Raw genomic sequence first — 20,614 nt, forward strand, 5'->3', positions numbered from 1 at the left:
GGTGATTATGTCGGAGGATCTCACCTTCAAGGACCATAACATTGTATCAATCGCATCTGCTAGAAAAATGACAGGATGGATAATGAGAACCTTCAAAACTAGGGAGGCCAAGCCCATGATGACACTCTTCAGGTCACTTGTTCTATCTAGGCTGGAATATTGCTGCACTCTAACAGCACCTTTCAAGGCAGGTGAAATTGCCGACCTAGAAAATGTACAGAGAACTTTCACGGCCCGCATAACGGAGATAAAACACCTCAATTACTGGGAGCGCTTGAGGTTTCTAAACCTGTATTCCCTGGAACGCAGGAGGGAGAGATACATGATTATATACACCTGGAAAATCCTAGAGGGACTAGTACCAAACTTGCACACGAAAATCACTCACTACGAAAGCAAAAGACTTGGCAGACGATGCACCATCCCCCCAATGAAAAGCAGGGGTGTCACTAGCACGTTAAGAGACCATACAATAAGTGTCAGGGGCCCGAGACTGTTCAACTGCCTCCCAGCACACATAAGGGGGATTACCAACAGACCCCTGGCAGTCTTCAAGCTGGCACTGGACAAGCAACTAAAGTCAGTTCCTGATCAGCCGGGCTGTGGCTCGTACGTTGGTTTGCGTGCAGCCAGCAGCAACAGCCTGGTTGATCAGGCGCTGATCCACCAGGAGGCCTGGTCACAGACCGGGCCGCGGGGGCGTTGACCCCCGAAACTCTCTCCAGGTAAACTCCAGGTAAACAGGGAGGCAGCAACGAGTTATGGTACGTGAAGAGGTATCACAGTGGGCGCCTGTTACGAGCGGGGTCCCACAGGGGTCAGTTCTAGGACCAGTGCTAGTTTTGATATATGTGAACGACATGATGGAAGGAATAGACTCTGAAGTGTCCCTGTTCGCAGATGACGTGAAGTTGATGAGAAGAATTAAATCGGACGAGGATGAGGCAGGACTGCAAAGAGACCTGGAGAGGCTGGACATGTGGTCCAGTAACTGGCTTCTCGAATTCAATCCAGCCAAATGCAAAGTCATGAAGATTGGGGAGGGGCAAAGAAGACCGCAGACAGAGTATAGGCTAGGTGGACAAAGACTACAGACCTCACTCAGGGAGAAAGACCTTGGGGTGACCATAACACCGAGCACATCACCGGAGGCACACATCAACCAAATAACCGCTGCAGCATACGGGCGCCTGGCAAACCTGAGAATAGCGTTCCGATACCTTAATAAGGAATCGTTCAAGACACTGTACACTGTGTATGTTAGGCCCATGCTGGAGTATGCAGCACCAGTCTGGAACCCACACCTGGTCAAGCACGTCAAGAAGTTAGAGAAAGTACAAAGGTTTGCAACAAGGCTAGTCCCAGAGCTCAAGGGAATGTCGTACGAGGAAAGGTTAAGGGAAATCGGACTGACGACACTGGAGGACAGAAGGGTCAGGGGAGACATGATAACGACATGCAAGATACTGCGGGGAATAGCCAAGGTGGACAGAGATAGGATGTTCCAGAGAGGGGACACAGGGACAAGGGGTCACAACTGGAAGCTGAAGACTCAGACGAGTCACAGGGACGTTAGGAAGTATTTCTTCAGTCATAGAGTTGTCAGCAAGTGGAATAGCCTAGCAAGTGAAGTAGTGGAGGCAGGAACCATACATAGTTTTAAGAAGAAGTATGACAAAGCTCAGGAAGCAGAGAGAGAGAGGACCCAGTAGCGATCAGTGAAGAGGCAGGGCCAGGAGCTGAGTCTCGACCCCTGCAACCACAATTAGGTGAGTACAATTAGGTGAGTACATACTTCAACCCCCATTAACCTATCTGGTGTCCTGTTGTTAGTTAGCAGTGTTTGTGCCGTTTCTGCCTCTTTTGTAGCTGCAGCATGTTAATCTCAGACTCCTAGATACATGATTCTGTCACGCAAATAAAAACATGCAGCACATAATACGAAGGTTACGTAAGATTCCGTAATGCTATGCATAGTATAAGTGGCTTTGGCATACTGCTCTTATCTGTATTTTTTTTTGTACCTCTGTATGTGTGCACAAATTTATAATAAATAAATAAAATAAATTTATAATAAATAAATAAATAAATAAATAAATGCTTCCTGACACGGGCCTTAGTCATATGATGACCCACCGCTGGAGCTTTTGGTTATCTGACAGAAGTCTTCCACTGGCTTACCGGTCCACCTCTTTCAAAATTAATATAACGTAATGCTAATACGGGTATATGCTTACACCAGAAAAAAGGCCTGTGATCCAAGACCAGCCTAAGATAATGTGACATGGTGGCTGAAGCTCTCGCTTCACACGGTGAGTGTCCGGGGTTGATTCCAGACAAAGGGTTGAAACATTGGGCGTGTTTCCCTACACCTGTTGTTCATATTCACCTATCAGTAAAAATGGGTACCTGGGTGTTAGTCGACTGGTGTGGGTCGCATCCAGGGACAAAATTGACCTAATTTGCCCGAAATGCTAAGCATAACAAGCGGCTTTCTATATGGTAGTATGTCACTGATGTCGGCTGGGACTGTATACCTTGTACTTGTAGAAATAAAGATATTATTATTATTCTTATATATATATATATATATATATATCTATATCTATATATATATATATATATATATATATATATATATATATATATATATATATATATATATATATAGGCCTGGTCACAGACCGGGCCGCGGGGGCGTTGACCCCCGGAACTCTCTCCAGGTAAACTCCAGGTCTCCAGGTAGTGTAAATTACCAAGGATAACCCAAAGTCCAGTTGGGTTTTTGGTTTCTATTGTGGTCCAGATTAAGATTTGCTACCAAAATAATTTTCCTCGCCAAAGAACTGAAATATGGGGAGACTCAGCAAACTAAACTAAATGGAAACAAACCATTTTTTTTTACTTCATTTGGCTACCCTACGTTAAATTATACGCAGCTCACTATATAAAACCATTATGGAAGTTTAAAATTATATATGTATACCTGGAGAGAGTTCCGGGGTCAACGCCCCCGAGGCCAAAATAAAAAACCTAATAAATTTTGGTAATGAAAAATAAAAAATGAAGATTACATTTTATAGTGACAATTCTAAATGTAACAAGGGGTAAAAAAAAAAAAATTCAGAGAAGTAAATTCATAATTGTCGAATTATATTTTAAGAGAGCAGGAAGCAGCGTAAGTTTAGCTCAAAAGGTGTAATTATAATAGTAACATTTGGTGCCCCGTGACCTGATCGCTGAAGCTCTCGCTTTACACGGCGAAAGTCTACGTTCGATTTCCAGCGAGGGTAGAAACTTTGGGCGTGTTTGTTTATACTGGTTGTCTATGTTCACCCATCAGTAAAATGGGTACCTGGGAGTTAGTCGACTGGTGTGGGTCGCATCCTGGGACAAAGACCTAATTTGCCTGAAATGCTCAGCATAACAAGGGACTGTCTATTGAGTAGTATGTCATTGATGTCAGCTAGGCCTGTATATCATGCACATATACTTGTAGTAAATAAAGATATTATTATTATTTATCACTAGAGGGCGACCCACATCAGTTTAAAACTTTGCTTGTTTAGTTCCGCTTCCTCCCGTGTCCTGCACTCTTGAATTGTCTTTAATTATTAAACTATAAATAACTTTTTGGATATAAAATTAATAAAATATATTCGTTTATTATATATACATTAAGATGAGGCTTCTAAACTAAATAATATAATATTAGGGAATGTTTGAAGTAGTGAATGCAAAGTTTGAAACACAATGTTTGTTAAACCTGTATCACTTGTTGTTGTACGACGACCTCTGATATTAATGCACAATATAACAATGAGGAAGTTTCTTCAGGCACTATTACTATTTAAAATATATGAGGCATAATTAATGAATTATGAAAAGCTTATGGAAGAGAGAAAATAACATTTATGTTAGAAAGAATAATGTAAAAAGTTAGATGTGGCGGCCACTGGTAATGTGGGAATATTAGGAGTCCCAGTGAATGGCGGGAGAGGAGTAGCTCGGGGGAAATTTATAATGAATCGTTCAGCATCTCGAGGTATGTGAGACACTGATGATTAATGCTGACGAGTTATAGGTAGTTGAACACTCAAGATGGTGGTCACGTCACAAGTAGCTACAGATGTGGGGAAACAGCTGTTGTAATGGGCCAAAGTTTGAATGTTTGGGGTCTGGCTCAGCCTGGTCCTGAGGATTCTGTAGGGGGCGTTCTTAATCATCTGTATTTTCCCTTTTTTTTTTTTTTAACCCCCATATTATTCACATGTGAGAGCATCCCAAATCGAATCCTGTATGAGGCCGGGCCAGACATGAGCAGGTCTTGACATCTACTATTTCTGTTATCTAGCAGTAAATAAACACAGGAGTACATGTTAAGATATTGTTCAGTTTAAACGAACGTCTCTTGTCCTCCCAGTGACTATTTATTTAGGTACAGATACACATAAGTACAGTTATCATACACAGTAACATATGCAATAAGATCACAGTAAACAGGTGATATCACAATATGCAAAATAACCAGTGTGGAAAAAGTCAATTTCCAAGCAGTTTCGTGATTTCTCAATATCAAGGAATTGTTCCTTGATGATATGAGAAATCACGAATGTACTTGGAAATTCATTATTTTTTCACAGTGGCTATTTTGCATATGGTAACATAATGCAAATTACTAAAGGTAACCCAGAAAAATCTGATTTATTTCATTGGGGCCTTTGATAAAGTATTATGAACTGTAGTATACTGTCACTTGTGTTGGTTCAGTGTAGAAGTTTATTGTTGTAGGTTGCATCCTGGGTGAGGTCCTGAAAAATCTCTATGGAATCTAGATGTATTTTAGTCGCTGCACGATCTGAAAAAGATATCCTCGTATTCGATAACCCCAGGCCCCTGTGCCTCACTATACCTGACGAATAGTGCAGTATGGCATACGTTAATAATGCAATTAAACATTAGTATTAAGGAACCAAACTAAATCAGAAGCTACATTCATGAGTTGTCACATGAAAATTTAACATTTAAATTTTAATAAAAACTGTAAATTGGGAGATTCTCACATCACACATAGTTCAACCTTTCAGAGATGCCATTATCTTAAAATAAACATATTAAAGTTAAAGGCTTGGTTGGTAATGCACTTGGCTCACACATTGAGGTCCGTGGTTCGATCCCTTGTATGGGTGGAAACATCAGGGCCTGCTTCCTTAAGGCACTTGCTGTTACTGTTCACCTAGCAGTAAGTAGGTACCTGGGTATTAGTCAAGTGGTGTGGGTTGCATCCTGGGGATAAAATTACCCTAAGTTCCCAGAAATGCCCTGCTTTCTGTATAGTATGTTATTGATGTCAGTATATGTTGCATTGTGTACTTAGGACTTAGCCCTGATTGTAATATTATTATTACTAAAGTTATGAACATTGAAGAGTTGAAGCTAATCAGATGTGACACTCAGAAATTATTACATGAAAATCAGTATTTCAACTTCATCAATTTCATCCAAACAAAGCAAACCAAACCTACACAGGACAAAAATCAATCCAAAATTTTCTATATTAACTAGCTTTTAAGAAAGTAAGCACAGTAAACAACTTTTATGTAAGATTAGTGTACACATCATACAGATTTTCGATAATAAGCTTGAGGGCACATTTTATAGGCACATAAAAGCACATGATATTGATTAACCTTGAATAACCAATTAATGTCAAACTGACTTATTACAGAATGGATATAAATGCAGTGGAAAACGTACAAAGGAGGATGACAAAGTTGATCCCATGTATCAGAAATCTTCCCCATGAGGATAGACTGAGAGCCCTGAATCTGCACTCTAGAAAGGCATAGAATTAGGGGGGATGTGATTGAAGTGTATAAATAGAATACAGGAATAAATAAAGCGTGCTAAAAATATCTAGCCAAGACAGGACTCGCAGCAATGGTTTCAAGTTGTAAAAATTCAGATTCAGGAAGGATATAGGAAAGCACTGGTTTGGTAATAGAGTTGTGGATGAGTGGAACAAATTCCCGAGTACCGTCGTAGAAGCTAAAACGTTGTGTAGTTTTAAAGATAGGTTGGATAAATACATGAGTGGGTGTGGGTTGGACCTGACTAGCTTGTGCTAATAGGTCTGATGCCGTGCTCCTTTAAATGGATGTTATCCGGACCTGACCAGGTTGGGTCAGTGGCATAAGCCGGTAGGTGACTTGGACCTGCCTCGTATGGGCCAGTAGGCCTGCTGCAGTATTCCTTCTTTCTTACGTTCTTTGTCTCTTCTTATCAGAAATAAGAACATTTCTCCAATCATTTCCATTGGCCTCAAAAAAGTATACATCTATATATGTGGGAATCAGTGAAAGGGTGAAAGGATATTTGCAGTTTGGAGGGGCATCTGAACTGTAGAATCTGTGTGCCACTGGCAAGACAGTGATGGTGAAAGTGCTTCTTCCTTGTTGGGTCACTCTGCCTCTGTGGGAGATGGTCGGTGTACTAAATAATAATTATTATTTTTACTTATTATTATTATTAACTAGCCGTATACAGTAGTTTCATTTAAAATACGCTCATTGGATTTCCCAGGCCCAAATCAGTTTCCTTATCCATATTTCTTAGTTATAAATGTATATAAAGTAGTTTAGAGTTACAGTGGAACCTCAAATTTCGAACTTAATCCATTCCAGGAGCTAGTTCTAAAGTTGAAAAGTTTGAAAGGTGAAGCAATATTTCCCATAAGAAATAATGGAAATACAATTAATCCGTTCCAGAAACCCAAAATTATTCACAAAAAATACATTTTATAGATAGTATTACATTATAGTTTTACATACACACAACACATATAGTGTACAATTATTAATAAATTTAAATAAACATATAAAATAACATTTTTACTTACCTTTATTGAAGATTGGTGATGGCATCTGGAAGATAGGGAGGAGGAGAGAGGGAGTTGGGGTTAGTGTTTGGGAGGGGAATCCCCCTCCATAAGGACTTAAGGTATCAAAGCCCTCTCTGGGGTTACTTCCCTTCTCTGTCTTTTAATGCCACTAGGACCAGCTTGAGAGTCACGGGACCCCTGTCTCACAAAATAACTGTCAAAAGTCCTCTGTTTCTGGTGCCTCTTTAAGATTTCCCTAAAATGGGACATCGTTCTGTCACTGAACTTGTTGCAAAGATGGCTTGTTTCAGCTTGCTCAGGGTGGTACTTCTCAACAAACATTTGGACATCATTCCACTTGGCGCAGATCTCCTTAATCTTTGAACTGGCATGCAACTTCCTTGCCTTTTCACAAATAATCATCTGAAACGCGATCACCTGCCATCTCTTTATCCTTGATCCACACCAGCAACAACTCAACTTGATCGATTGTCTGTAGTCTTTTTTTGGTTAGCATATCAACACCTTTCGCAACATCAGCTTCCTTGATTTGTTCTTTCTTTGCCAGGATAGAAGTGATGGTTGACTTGTTTTTCCCGTACATCCTGGCAAGCTCAACAAGTCGCACACTACTCTCATACTTCTGTATTATTTCCTTCTTCACATCTATAGTGTTTCTCACTTTCTTTACCACAGGGGTACCACTAGCAAGTTTCTTTGGGCCCATGGTAGCTTATTTCACAGTCCCAAAAGCACTAAACACAATGAATTAATCGTAAAATGTTTGAATGAGACCACAGGTTAGTGTTCACTCAAGCATAATAGGGGCAAAGTTGGTTCGAAAAAAGCGGTCGATTTTCGAAGAGTTCGATAAGCGATACGTTCGAAATTTGAGGTTTCACTGTATTTAGAAAGATATTGTTAATAACTCAAGTGGTGCTGGGCTTTCTTGATCACATAAGTTCAAATTTATACAATATATAACATGGAAAAATAAACACAGAAGCAGTATAATGTGATTATTGACATTTCACCCACACAGTGGGCTTTATCATGTCACAAACAGATCTACCTGGTTGAAAAGTATGTGAGTATGTATTTACAGGATGGAATCAGGTGGAGAATGCTGGGTAGGTTGGATCTGAACCTGCATGTGACAGTTTGTCTGAGTAGGGTATTAGAGGCTAGAACAGGTTCAGATCCATCCTACCCAGCATTCTCCACCTGACTTCATCCTATAAATACTCATTGGAGCGGAGGAGAGAGAGATATACATGATAATATACTGTATACCTGGAAAGTACTTGAGGGCCTGGTCCCAAATCAGCACACTGCCATAACTTACTGGAGTGAGAGACATAGGAAGAAGTGTAAAATAGACCCAGTGAGGAGCAGGGGTGCAGTGGGGACAATAAGGGAACACTGTATCAACATCCGGGGTCCCAGACTATTCAACAACTTACCAGAAGATACCAGAAACACAGCTGGAACAAGTGTAGAAGCCTTCAAGAGGAAACTGGACAAGTATCTTCACCAGGTGCCAGATCTACCAAGCTGTGATGGATATGTGGGGCAGCTGGCCTCCAGCAGCAACTGCCTGGTTGACCAGGCAAGCACCAGATGAGCCTGGCCCATGTGCGGGCTCAGGGAGTAGAGAGGCTCTTGAAGCTCTTCAAAGGTATATCAGAGGTATTCCCAGATTGATTTGGAACACTCGTCAGTAGTCCAGTTAAACTGCCCTTTCTTGCTGCTGTATGGTCTGTATGACAACAGCTCCCTGGGATTCCAAAATCATTCAACAGCTGCCTACTCTTATTCTGTTTTTGGTGGTATGCTTACAGTATAGGTGATATCCATGGAGCTCCAACCCCAGAAATGTTTTGTTAGAAAGCACATGTCTGCATAAGGGCCCCAGTGGGCCCAGAGTTTCCTTCACCTCCCCAGTACTATAAATAGATCCTGGTGCAGGGGTCCCTATAATGAGTGCAAGATGTACAATAAACTCTGTTGGGGCCAAAGAGGTGAATGTATTAGTGTGAATTTGGTATGCCATATTCCATGTGGGTCCTTCCTGGGGCCTTTATGCAGTCATAAGTTTTCTAATCAAAATGCAGAGCAATAATTTTTCAAGAAACATTTTTTCAACTGACTTGTGGATAATAGCTGACATGTTTATCTTTTATTTATCAAGTTAATTAGAAGAAAAAATAAACAGCCCTTCTCCATCTTCAGTAGTGTTACTTGATAAATTCTGCTTCTTGGCTAAAACTGTCAAATAACCATTTACAGGCATATCTGAATACTACTGTATAGTGTTCCTTTCAGGTTCTAGAACAAACTCATACCAGTTTGAAGATGTGAAAGAGGCATGCAGGCGAGTACAAAAAAACGAGTTAAGTATCGAAGAGGCTGTTAAACAGTATGGAATACCTAGGAGCACCTTTTTGTGTAACTTGAAAAAGATGTGGAAGTACAGTAAACAACACAAAGATAAAAATGTGGATAAAAATAGAAAGACCAAATCTAAAGAGAAGAATGGGTAAGGAGCTAATGATAAGCCCAGAGTAAATGAGTAATGTACAGTATTACCATTCATAACCTTATTTTAAACTCTAATTACAGTTAAAACAAGATTTTAATCATGATGTTAGCATGTTTTGGTTGCTTATATGTTGTACTGTAGTACTGTACCTTACTGTGAACATTCAACAATATTCTGCTGTACTAAGCTTTGTGACTTCTACTTTCTGGGATGTTATACAGTACTGTGTTTCTGTTATACAGTTCTGTGTTTCAGATTCAGATTTCTCAACAGTAAAACTTTGCTATTCACAACTTTTGAATTCAATTAATTTGACTTTGTGGTTCATAGTCTCTCAGATTTAATTGAATGTACCTGGATCACTCACTGTGGGTCCCTCTAGTTAGTCAGAATGTTAGTACAGTGGACCCCCGGTTAACGATATTTTTTCACTCCAGAAGTATGTTCAGGTGCCAGTACTGACCGAATTTGTTCCCATAAGGAATATTGTGAAGTAGATTAGTCCATTTCAGACCCCCAAACATACACGTACAAACGCACTTACATAAATACACTTACATAATTGGTCGCATTCGGAGGTGATCGTTATGCGGGGGTCCACTGTATTTTTGTGAAAGTTCTTGCTGCTTGCACTTACTGTACCATTTATTAACCAAACACATATTAATACAGGTCAGCCATCACTAATCCAGCATCACTGGAACTTGTAGTGTGCCCGATTAGTAAGTTTGCCGGATTACAGAGTGGTTAGGTTAGAATACACTTAATGAACTTATCAATAGACTCTTTCTGCTACATTTTCCTCATTTTCATCACTGCTTTCTCCTCCACTGGCTTGCTGCTCTGGATTTACAACCATCTGCACAATTTATGAGTCAGTATAATGATGAAATTTGAATCAGTATAATGACGAAATTTGAAATAATGCTAGCCGAAATTAGTGCCAGGTTACTGATGGAACCGGATAACTGATTGCCAGATTAGTGATGGCCGACCTGTAGCATTATACTTTACTGAAATGATTGGAAAAGGTGCCCACACACCATAGGTGTTCAATATAGATGAATAATGTGCCTCTCAATGGTGGTGCCTTGTTACTAATGAGGGGCTCTTGATCTTAGAAATTGGGCTTATTTTCCCCTTCCTTGTATTGAATCTGGATGCTTTCCATTTCCCAGGCACTATATGATCCCCACAGATTTAACACTTCATCCTGATTAAAACAAAATTAGGATCAACCTTGAACAAATTTATGAGTTGAAACACAGATTCATAATGATCTGTTCTTACCTTAAATTTACTGACCTTTTCATTAAGGCATCTGACATGGTAAGGACCCACATAGGAAATTTAACCCTTTCAGGGTCGAGAGGCCCTCTACTCAACTTGTGCTCAGGGTTGAAAATTTAAAAAAAAAAAAAAAAAAAAAAAAAAAATTTCTTATGAAATGATAGAGAATCTTTTCCCGATCATAATGACACCAAAAGTATGAAATTTGATGGAAAACTTACAAAATTATACTCTCGTGAAGTTAGTGGTCTCGATGATGTTTACGCATCGGCGATTTCGCCAACTTTGAGCCCTATTTTCGGCCAATTTCAGTGTACTAGTAGACAAAAATCATATCTATTTCGCTAGAACTCCATTTTTTTCTATCGATTGAGTACAAGAAACCACCCATTTACCAATTTCAACTATCCAATAAAGTGGTCAGAAATTGGCAATTTTGCCAATTTCACACAAATTTCAGAAGATGCCAATTTCCAAGTAGGGTCCAGAATAAGCAAAACAGACATTCCTGGCACTAAAATAACATTTTCTCTGTTCATTAGTCACGTCTCCAGGCCCCTCATACATCTCTTGCTTTCCACTTTTGAATTTTTATTCTCACAAAAAATAGAAGATTTACTGTTATGCAGACTACTGCATTAGTGTAGAAATGGTGTAAATAATATCAGTGCACTTGTGAAAGAATATTAGACTCCAGTTAACGTGTATTGGATGCTTGGCATGATTTGTTTCCTTTTGAAATTTGGTAAAAATCGAACATTTCTGCTACTTTGAGCTCAATTTCAAGGTACTTTTCATTATGAAACCAATCAAAATCATCTCAATTTCTGTAATATGTCTTCCATTCTATAAAATGAGACCAGGAAAACTAGAATACAACCATAAATACCATACGAAAATACACTGCAAAGTCGCTGTTTTAAATAAAAAAAAGTTTTTTTTCTCATTATGCACTGTGTGCTGCAGGATTTTTTTTTTATACTGTGCACACTGACCACATAGACCCATTCTTTCATATGTATGCCTACCAGCTTTCTCTCACTAGATTTGAAGACGCTAGAATATAGGCGTTCTAGTTCATCAATAACCCTGGTGTGTAAGCCGTACTGGTACGTCGGAAACCCTGAGAGGGTTAAGAAAATAGCAGCACCATGGTACTGGAGGTAAAGTTTTCTCATGGATTGAGGCGTGACTGACTCATAGGCAGCAAAATGCTTGCATGAATGGAGTGAAGTCTCAATGGCCTGTGATGGAGGTTAAACAAGCTCAGATTCGAGGTCAGTGCATCAAAATCAGTTTAAAGCCAGTTTGATTTTTGAACTGGATAAGAAGTTAGATTTTGTAAGCTAGTGCTTTGCGTATTTCTGAAGGCACTTGTTCCATTGTTGAATTATTAGTGATGCATTGTTGTAATGTACTGTACGTGTACATGTATATGGTGTGTAAGTTTCAACTTAAAATACTCTCTTTGCTAAACTGTTGTCTCCTAAGAACAAAGGACCATTCTAGCAGGCCTACAGGGCCTTTAATATAGGTCATACTATCATACACAACTATTGATAAACCATTGCTTCTTAGAAACAAAGGAGCACTATACTAGGCCTTCTGTCCAATGCTATACAGGTCTCCCTCAACATTCGCGTTTTCAACTTTCGCGGGCTTCACACATTCCCGAATTCCTAACCGCCAAATTCCCAGGCGCCAAATCACATTTAAGTTTCCCGCTACCCGCTAGTCCCTACTACCCTCCCTCTGAGCCCCGCAACTGGCAGCCAGCCCTCCCACCACTCAGTGTGGTGAGTGTTTTGTTTGTTCATTATTTGCTATTAAACTGCAGTATAAATAATGTCAACCCATTCATGACTGCATATTGGAATGGCCATTCGGACAGGTATTGAACAGTGACATCATGTGTTTACTCTTGAACACGGCAAAGAATCAATATTTCTGCTACTACTACTACTACTAATAATAATAATAATAACAATATAGAATTAAAGAAGGAAATTGTACAAAATACGAGGGTTGAAGCAGTGGTGGAGGAAGTGGTTGAGGCATCATCAGTCAGTATGGTCTTTTTTATGCTGGAGTGAGCAGTAGTCTGTGCTCTTCCAAACATTTCACAATAATTCATTGTGTTTGGTACTTGTAGATTGAGTGCTACTGGAGTGGTTGAGTCTGTGGTTGAGGCACTGGTTGCAGCAGTGGTTGAGGCAGTGGTTGATGCAGTGCTTGAGACATTGGTTGAGGCAGTGGGTGAGGCAGCAGTTGAAGCAGTGGTATTTAATAACATTATGTTATTAATGATAATAATACATATTAATAACATTATTATTAACATGTATGTTATTAAATACCACTGCCTCAACCACTGCCTCAACTGCTGCCTCAACCGCTGCCTCAACCGCTGCCTCAACTGCTGCCTCAACTGCTGCCTCAACCACTGCCTCAACCACTGCCTCTACCACTGCAATTACACTCAATCTACAAGCACCAAACACAATGAATTATTGTGAAATGTTTGGAAGAGCGCAGAGGCTAATGCTCACTCCTGCATAAACAAAGCCACACTGACTGACGATGCCTCAACCACTTCCTCCACCACTGCTTCAACCCTTGTATTTTTGTACAATTTCCTTCTTCAGTTCTATCGTATTAATAATAATAATAATAATACGATAGAATTGAAGAAGGAAATTGTACAAAAATACAAGGGTTGAAGCAGTGGTGGAGGAAGTGGCTGAGGCATCGTCAGTCAGTGTGGCTTTGTTTATGCTGGAGTGAGCATTAGCCTCCACGCTCTTCTAAACATTTCACAATAATTCATTGTGTTTGGTGCTTGTAGATTGAGTGCAACTGCTACATAATTAACTGTGGGCCTAAAGAAACTTGCTAGTGCCAGCCCTTTGGTAAAGAAATTGAGAAACAATAGAATTGAAGAAAGAAATTGTTCCAAAATATGTGCAGTGCACCACAGTGGTTGAGGCAGTAGTATTTAATGACATACATGTTAATTAAACCATAACATGTATGTATTTAGCACAATATTTTATGATGTTTTCATGTATTTTATGACTGTTCATGGTTAAACAAGTTAAGGAAGCAGTATTGTATTGTATTTCCCTAAAATATATTGGGGCACCAAACATTCGTGATTTTTCAACATTCGCAAGGCTCTTGATCCCCTAACCCTCGCAAATGTTGAGGGAGACCTGTATAGTTTTTGATGCTGGTGAGGGGCTCTTGATCTATGGAATTGGATATGTGCTCCAGTTCCCTGAATTAAGCCCAAATACCTTCCACATCCCCCCACAGGCGCTGTATAATCCTACGGGTTTAGTGCTTCCCCCTTGATTATAATAATAATAATATGTATATAGTTTTTACTTTTTGCAACCATTTTTTTTTCCCCAGTTTTATGTCAAGAAGTGTGGAATGTGTAAGTCTTTCAAAATATTCCTGTTTTACATTTCTAACTGGGTTTGTTTTATGTGATTTTGCTTTATATACCAAGGGCCTGAATGCATCTATCTCATAAAGTAAGGAACCCCTGTTCTGCAGTATGTATTAAGGCAGAATATGTGTACACAAATTAGAGCACTGGGGTCAGGTAGTATTTTTTGGGGGGTAGGGGAGGATTGATAATAACTGTAGAAAAGTTATCTTAGCGTATTCTCGATGACTGCCAGTTTGCATGTACATTACAAAATTTACACTTATGAGGGGGTTTCATTATTCATAGGGGTTACTAGAGGTTACCACACATACAAAAATCTCTTAATATCATTGACATTTCCCACCAACAGCAGCACACTACTCAGTGGCCCTGATTTTAGCTAAACTTTGCATTCTATTAGAAAATATTAATTATACTTATGTATACAGTATTATTGATGTATCCATTACTTTATATGAAATGAAATTGGGTATCTATTGTATGTTTACATGTTAACTCTTGCACACTAGCTGACTTGCTATGGAAGGGACTGCAAAGTGCCTATGAAATCCTAAGATTATATGCAAGGCACTCGTTAGGAAGGACAGTATTGAGCATACGATAATCATGTTCCACGGATGCCGAAACTAAGAATCTTACCATTGGCCACTGAATAATCCTATTTTCTTAACCCTTTCAGGGTTGAGAGGCCCTCTCCTAAACTTGTTCTCAGGGTTGAAAATTTTTTGGCAAAAAAAATTATTTTTTCTTATGAAGTGATAGAGAATCTTTTCCGAACATAATGACACCAAAAGTATGAAATTTGATGGAAAACTTACGGAATTATGCTCTTGCGAAGTTAGCGGTCTCGACGATGTTTATGCATTGGCGATTTCGCCTACTTTGAGCCCTGTTTTTGGCCAATTCCAGTGTACTAGTCGACAAAAATCAACTATTTCGCTAGAACTCCATTTTTTCTATCGAATGAGTACAAGAAACCACCCATTTACCGATTTCAACTATCCAATAAAGTGGTCAGAAATTGGCAATTTTGCCAATTTCACACAAATTTCAGAAGATGCCAATTTCCAAATAGAGTCCAGAATAAACAAGGCAGACATTCCTGGCACTAAAATAACATTTTCTCTGTTCATTAGTCACATCCCCAGGCCCCTCTTACAATTCTTTTGCTTTCCACTTTGAATTTTTATTCTCGCAAAAAAATAGAATATTTATTGTTATGCAGACTACTGCATTAGTGTAGAAATGGTATAAATAATATCGGCTCACTTGTGAAAGAATATTAGACTCGCCAATTGACGTGTATTGGACGTATGGCATGATTTGTCTACTTTTGAACTTTGGCAAAAATCGAACATTTCTGCTACTTTTAGCTCAATTTCAAGGTACTTTTCATTGTGAAACCAATCAAAATCATCTCAATTTCTGTGATATGTCTTCCATTCTATAAAGTGAGACCAGGAAAACTAGAACACAACCATAAATACCATACAAAAATACACTGCAAAGTTGCTGTTTTAAACCAAAAACACGGTCAAAGTTTTTTTTTTTTCTCATTATGCACTGTGTGCTGCAGGATTTTTTTTTTTACTGTGCACACTGACCATGCAGACCCATTCTTTCATATGTAGGCCTACCAGCTTTCTCTCGCTGGATCTGAAGGCGCTAAAATTTACTCATACTAGTATGTACTAGTGCGTAAGACGTACTAGTACGTCAGAAACCCTGAAAGGGTTAATTGAATATTTGATTCTAAGGCTTTTGTCTATTTAGCCATCTTGTATATTTCTTTCCCCTCCATTATTTATAATCTTTTTTTTTTTTTTTTCATCTTCTGTAAGTGAGTGCTTTCTTAAAGTTAAAAATGATTTGGTGCTCTTCTTGCAATGTGGCCATAGCATTCTGTGCATGTGTCTTGCATCTTCTAGTAGTAATTGCCATTTTGCATTTATTAATTCAACACCTGAGATCTTTTGATTGCATTTTTACTTAAGAAAACTATTAAGAATATAGTGGTCAAGTTTTTTGTTTATTAGGTATTGCTTGCAGTGTAACAAGTCTTGAAAATATTCATTTGCATGTTTAAATTCTATCTAGCAAGCTTATAATATTCCCATGCATTTTAATTGTTTTTCATTAGCAGCTTCATATTGGTTGTTTTTAATTGTATATACCTAATGTTCAAAGGAGTAATTAAGTATTATTTTTGGAAATTATCATCCTTAATATTGTTTTTTTTAAAAGGAAGACTTGTTTAATCTCCATTGGTTTAATAATGCATTATGAGCCATGAATAAAAACTTTTGTTGCATAGTTTTATTAAACAGTTACATCATCAAACTAATTCTTTGTTTCCCAATGATTGAAATTTATTAATATGTATAAATTACAAGTCATTTAACTTTTTCTTGCAATATAGTATGTTAGCTGCTCTTAATTTTTTGAGTGTTTCAAGTATATTTAATGCACACTACTCATTACATACAATCTCATTCACTATACAAAGAAAGATCCTTTTTTTTTTTCATGTTTTATTTCAGGCATAAAATGAGTGCAGAAACTAGCAAGAATGTAAAAGGGTTGTGTTGCTTCTGCAATGTTGGCCATGAACAAGAGCTCCAGCTTGGAAAACTGTATACCTTCAATAACATTTCAGTACATTATTATTGTCTGGTAAGTTAAACATGCACATTTGTTAATTAATGGCATCATCTTATATATTTTTGAGAATTAAGAAATTAAAAACAAAATTTGCTTGGTTATTTCGAAGGTATCAAGAGCATAACCCCATTTATCCCCTTGTTTAATTTATCATTTATAGTTTTCAGTTACTTTCATTTAACAGATATGTAGCATGGATAATAATAGGGTTCTTATTTTTTAGTTGTTTTCTAGTGGGTTACCTCAAAATGGTGATGATGATGAAGGCATCATGGGATTTTTGCCCCAGGACATAGAAAAGGAGATTCAGCGAGGAAGAAAGTTGGTAAGTTCATAGAATGTTGTAATACTGAAGAATAAGTGTATATGTATAATAAACCCGGAATTAATGAACTTCTAAAACACGGGAGGAAATCTGTTTGGTCAGTTGATTTGGAAATGAAGTACAGAGTTCATTGGTCACAGATTTATTCAGTAGTGTTACAGTCACAGCAAAGCAATCTGTAAACACCTTACCTGTTTCTTCCTTGTTAGTTTGTTAAATTGAACTCTGATCAAGCATTGTAAGAAATGTAATAAATTATTAATCTACAAAGATTGTTTTCATTAATACATCAATGAATTGTTAACACATGCAGGTACCATTTGCATTTTGCTGTGAATAGTGTTATAAATGACTGTATAAGATTTCACAGAAAGCGGAGGCAATTGTATCCTGTGGATCCATTTTCAATTTTGCTTTTCCTTATGGAAATATATTGTAAGCAATTTTGCCACATAATCCTTTAAAGATATAAAAACTTTGATATAGTATATTGTTTATAAATGCTTTCATAAAAAACTAATTAAATTATTGAATTAATAGTACATAGTTTGAATTTAAAAATTTTAAGATGAAATTGCAGTGCATTTGACATTTTTTCAGACTTGCTGCTATTGCTTCAAGAGAGGTGCAACAGTTGGCTGCTCCACAAAGAAGTGTCGGAGAACTTATCATTACTTATGTGGCTTAGAGCATTATGCTATTGGCAAATTTGCTAATGATTTCAGGTCAGTGACTTGCAACATATTCATGTTCCTTAACCCTTTCAGGGTTGGAACCCCCTGATTTTGAACTTGCTCTCAGGGTCAGATAATTTAAAAACAAAAATTATTTTTTCTTATGGAACATTAGAGAATCTTTTTCTGAAGGTATTGAAACTAAAAGTACGAAATTTGATGGAAAACTCATGGAATTGCATTCTCACAAAGTTAGCAGTCTTGGGGATAGTATTTACTTATCGGTGATTTTGCCCACTTTGAGCCCTATTTTCAGCCAATTCCATTATTCCAGTCGACCAAATTCATAGCTGTTTCGCTAGTATTCCTTCTATCGATTGAGTACAAGCAACTTCCTATTTACCTATTTAACCTACCCAATAAAGTGATCAGGAATTGGTAATTTGGCCAAGTTCACACAAAATAAAAAAATTTCCAATTTCAAAATTTTTTTCTTTAACACATCGGCCATTTCCAACCGAGGCAGGGTGACCCAAAAAGAAAGAAAGATGCCTTCATCACCATTCAACACTTTCACCTTCACTCATACATAATCACTGTCTTTGCAGAGGTGCTCAGATATGATAGTTTGGAAGTCCCTCCAAACTGTCAATATCTCAAACCCCTCCTTTAAAGTGCAGGCATTGTACTTCCCATTTCCAGGACTCAAGTTCGGCTAACCGGTTTCCCTGAATCCCTTCACAAAATATTACCCTGCTCACACTCCGACATCTTGTCAGGTCCCAAAAACTATTCGTCTCCATTCACTCCTATCTAACACGCTCACGTATGCTTGCTGGAAGTCCAAGCCTCTCGCCAACAAAACCACCTTTACCCCCTCCCTCCAACCTTTTCGAGGATGACCCCTACCCCACCTTCCTTCCCCTACAGATTTATGCGCACTCCAAGTCATTCTACTTTGTTCCACTCTAAATGACCAAACCTCCTCAACAACCCCTCTTCAGCCCTCTCACTAATACTTTTAGTAACTCCACACCTAATTTCCACACTCCAAATTCTCTGCATAATATTTACACCACACATTGCCCTTAGGATATCTCTACTGCCTTCAGCCCCCTCCTCGCTGCAGCATTTACAACCCAAGCTTTACACCCATTCAAGAGTGTTGGTACCACTATACTTTCATACATTCCCTTCTTTGCCTCCATGGATAATGTTTTCATCTCCAAAGGTACCTCAGTGCACCACTCACCTTTTTTCCTTCATCAATTCTATGGTTAACCTCATCTTTCATAAACCCATCTACTGACAAGTCAACTCCCAAATATCTGAAAACATTCACTTCTTCCATACTCCCTCTCTCCAATGTGATATTCAATTTTTCTTTATCTAAATCGTTTGATACCCTCATCACATTACTCTTATCTATGTTCACTTTCAACTTTCTACCTTTACACACCCTCCAAAACTCATCCACTAACCTTTGCAACTTTTCTTTAGAATTTCCCAAAAGCACAGTATCATCAGCAAAAAGTAGCTGTGTCAACTCCCATTTTGTATTTGAATCCCCATAATTTAATCCCATCCCTCTCCCCAGCACCCTAGCATTCACTTCTTTTACAACCCCATCTATAAATACAGTGGTCCCTCAATAATCGACCGGCCTGAAAGTCGACCATTTCGGAAATCAACCGGTTTTTTCGACAAAATATTGACTCGGAAATTGACCGAAATTCGTTTATCGACCCGTCTCGACCCGTCGTCCCAGACACGTATGCACGAGGTAAGCAGGCCTCGACCCGCCTCAGCCTTCCTTCCCAGCCAGTGTGCCATTGTTTACTAGTTAGCGGCGGTCCTCTCACGTGCTCCAGTGAAATATTTCATAATATTTCATTTATTTTAGTGCTTGCAAGTTATTTAAGTGCTAAATAAGCTACCATGGCTCCAAAGAAAGCTCCTAGTGCCAAACCTTTGGTAAAGAAGGTGAGAAATACCATTGAATTTAAGAAAAACATCATTGAACAATATGATAGTGGCATACGTGTGGGCGAACTGGCGAGGATGTATAACAAAAATCATTCAACCATATCTTCCATCATAGCCATGAGAAAGGAAATCAAGGATGCTGTTGTTGCAAAGGGGGTAAATATGCTGACAAAAATGAGATCACCAGTACTGGAAGAGGTTGAGAAGTTATTATTGGTGTGGATAAATGAGAAACAATTAGCAGGAGACAGTCTTATGACCTCGATTATTTGTGAAAAGGCTAGGCAGTTGCATGAAGATTTGGTAAATAAATTGCCTGCAAATAGTGGTGAAGTGAGTGATTTTAAGGCCAGCAAAGGCTGGTTTGAGAGATTTAAGAAGCGTACTGGCATACACAGTGTGGTAAGGCATGGTGAGGCTGCCAGTTTGGACCACAAGGCGGCTGAAAAATATGTGCATGAATTCCAGGAGTACATAGAGGCTGAAGGACTGAAACCTGAACAAGTGTTCAATTGTGACGAAACAGGCCTCTTCTGGAAGAAAATGCCAAAGAGGACCTTCATTACACAAGAGGAAAAGTCAATGCCAGGACACAAGCCTATGAAAGACAGGCTGACGCTAATGTTCTGTGCTAATGCTAGTGGGGATTTCAAAGTGAAGCCATTACTAGTGTACCATTCTGAAAATCCCAGAGCATTAAAGAAAAATAATGTTATGAAGAGTAAATTGTGTGTGTTTTGGAAATCTAATAATAAGGCATGGGTCACGAGGGAAATTTTTGTAGAGTGGTTCAACGAAG

At 38.6% G+C, this 20,614-nt stretch overlaps 1 protein-coding gene across 1 annotated transcript in view; it reads left to right on the plus strand.

Moving 5' to 3' along the window:
- The first annotated feature begins 3,950 nt into the window (after positions 1–3,950).
- LOC128692643 (uncharacterized) overlaps positions 3,951–20,614 on the plus strand; it is a 49,463-nt gene continuing 32,799 nt past the window's right edge. The window contains exons 1-5 of the mRNA XM_053781882.2: positions 3,951–4,045; positions 9,206–9,419; positions 16,710–16,842; positions 17,054–17,155; positions 17,756–17,880. Coding sequence (XP_053637857.2) covers positions 4,024–4,045; positions 9,206–9,419; positions 16,710–16,842; positions 17,054–17,155; positions 17,756–17,880 — 596 coding nt within the window. The 5' untranslated portion in view covers positions 3,951–4,023. The remainder of the gene's footprint in view (positions 4,046–9,205; positions 9,420–16,709; positions 16,843–17,053; positions 17,156–17,755; positions 17,881–20,614) is intronic.

The sequence above is a fragment of the Cherax quadricarinatus genome, chromosome 30 (genome assembly GCF_038502225.1).
Source record: "Cherax quadricarinatus isolate ZL_2023a chromosome 30, ASM3850222v1, whole genome shotgun sequence".
Classification (NCBI taxonomy): Eukaryota; Metazoa; Arthropoda; class Malacostraca; order Decapoda; family Parastacidae; genus Cherax; species Cherax quadricarinatus.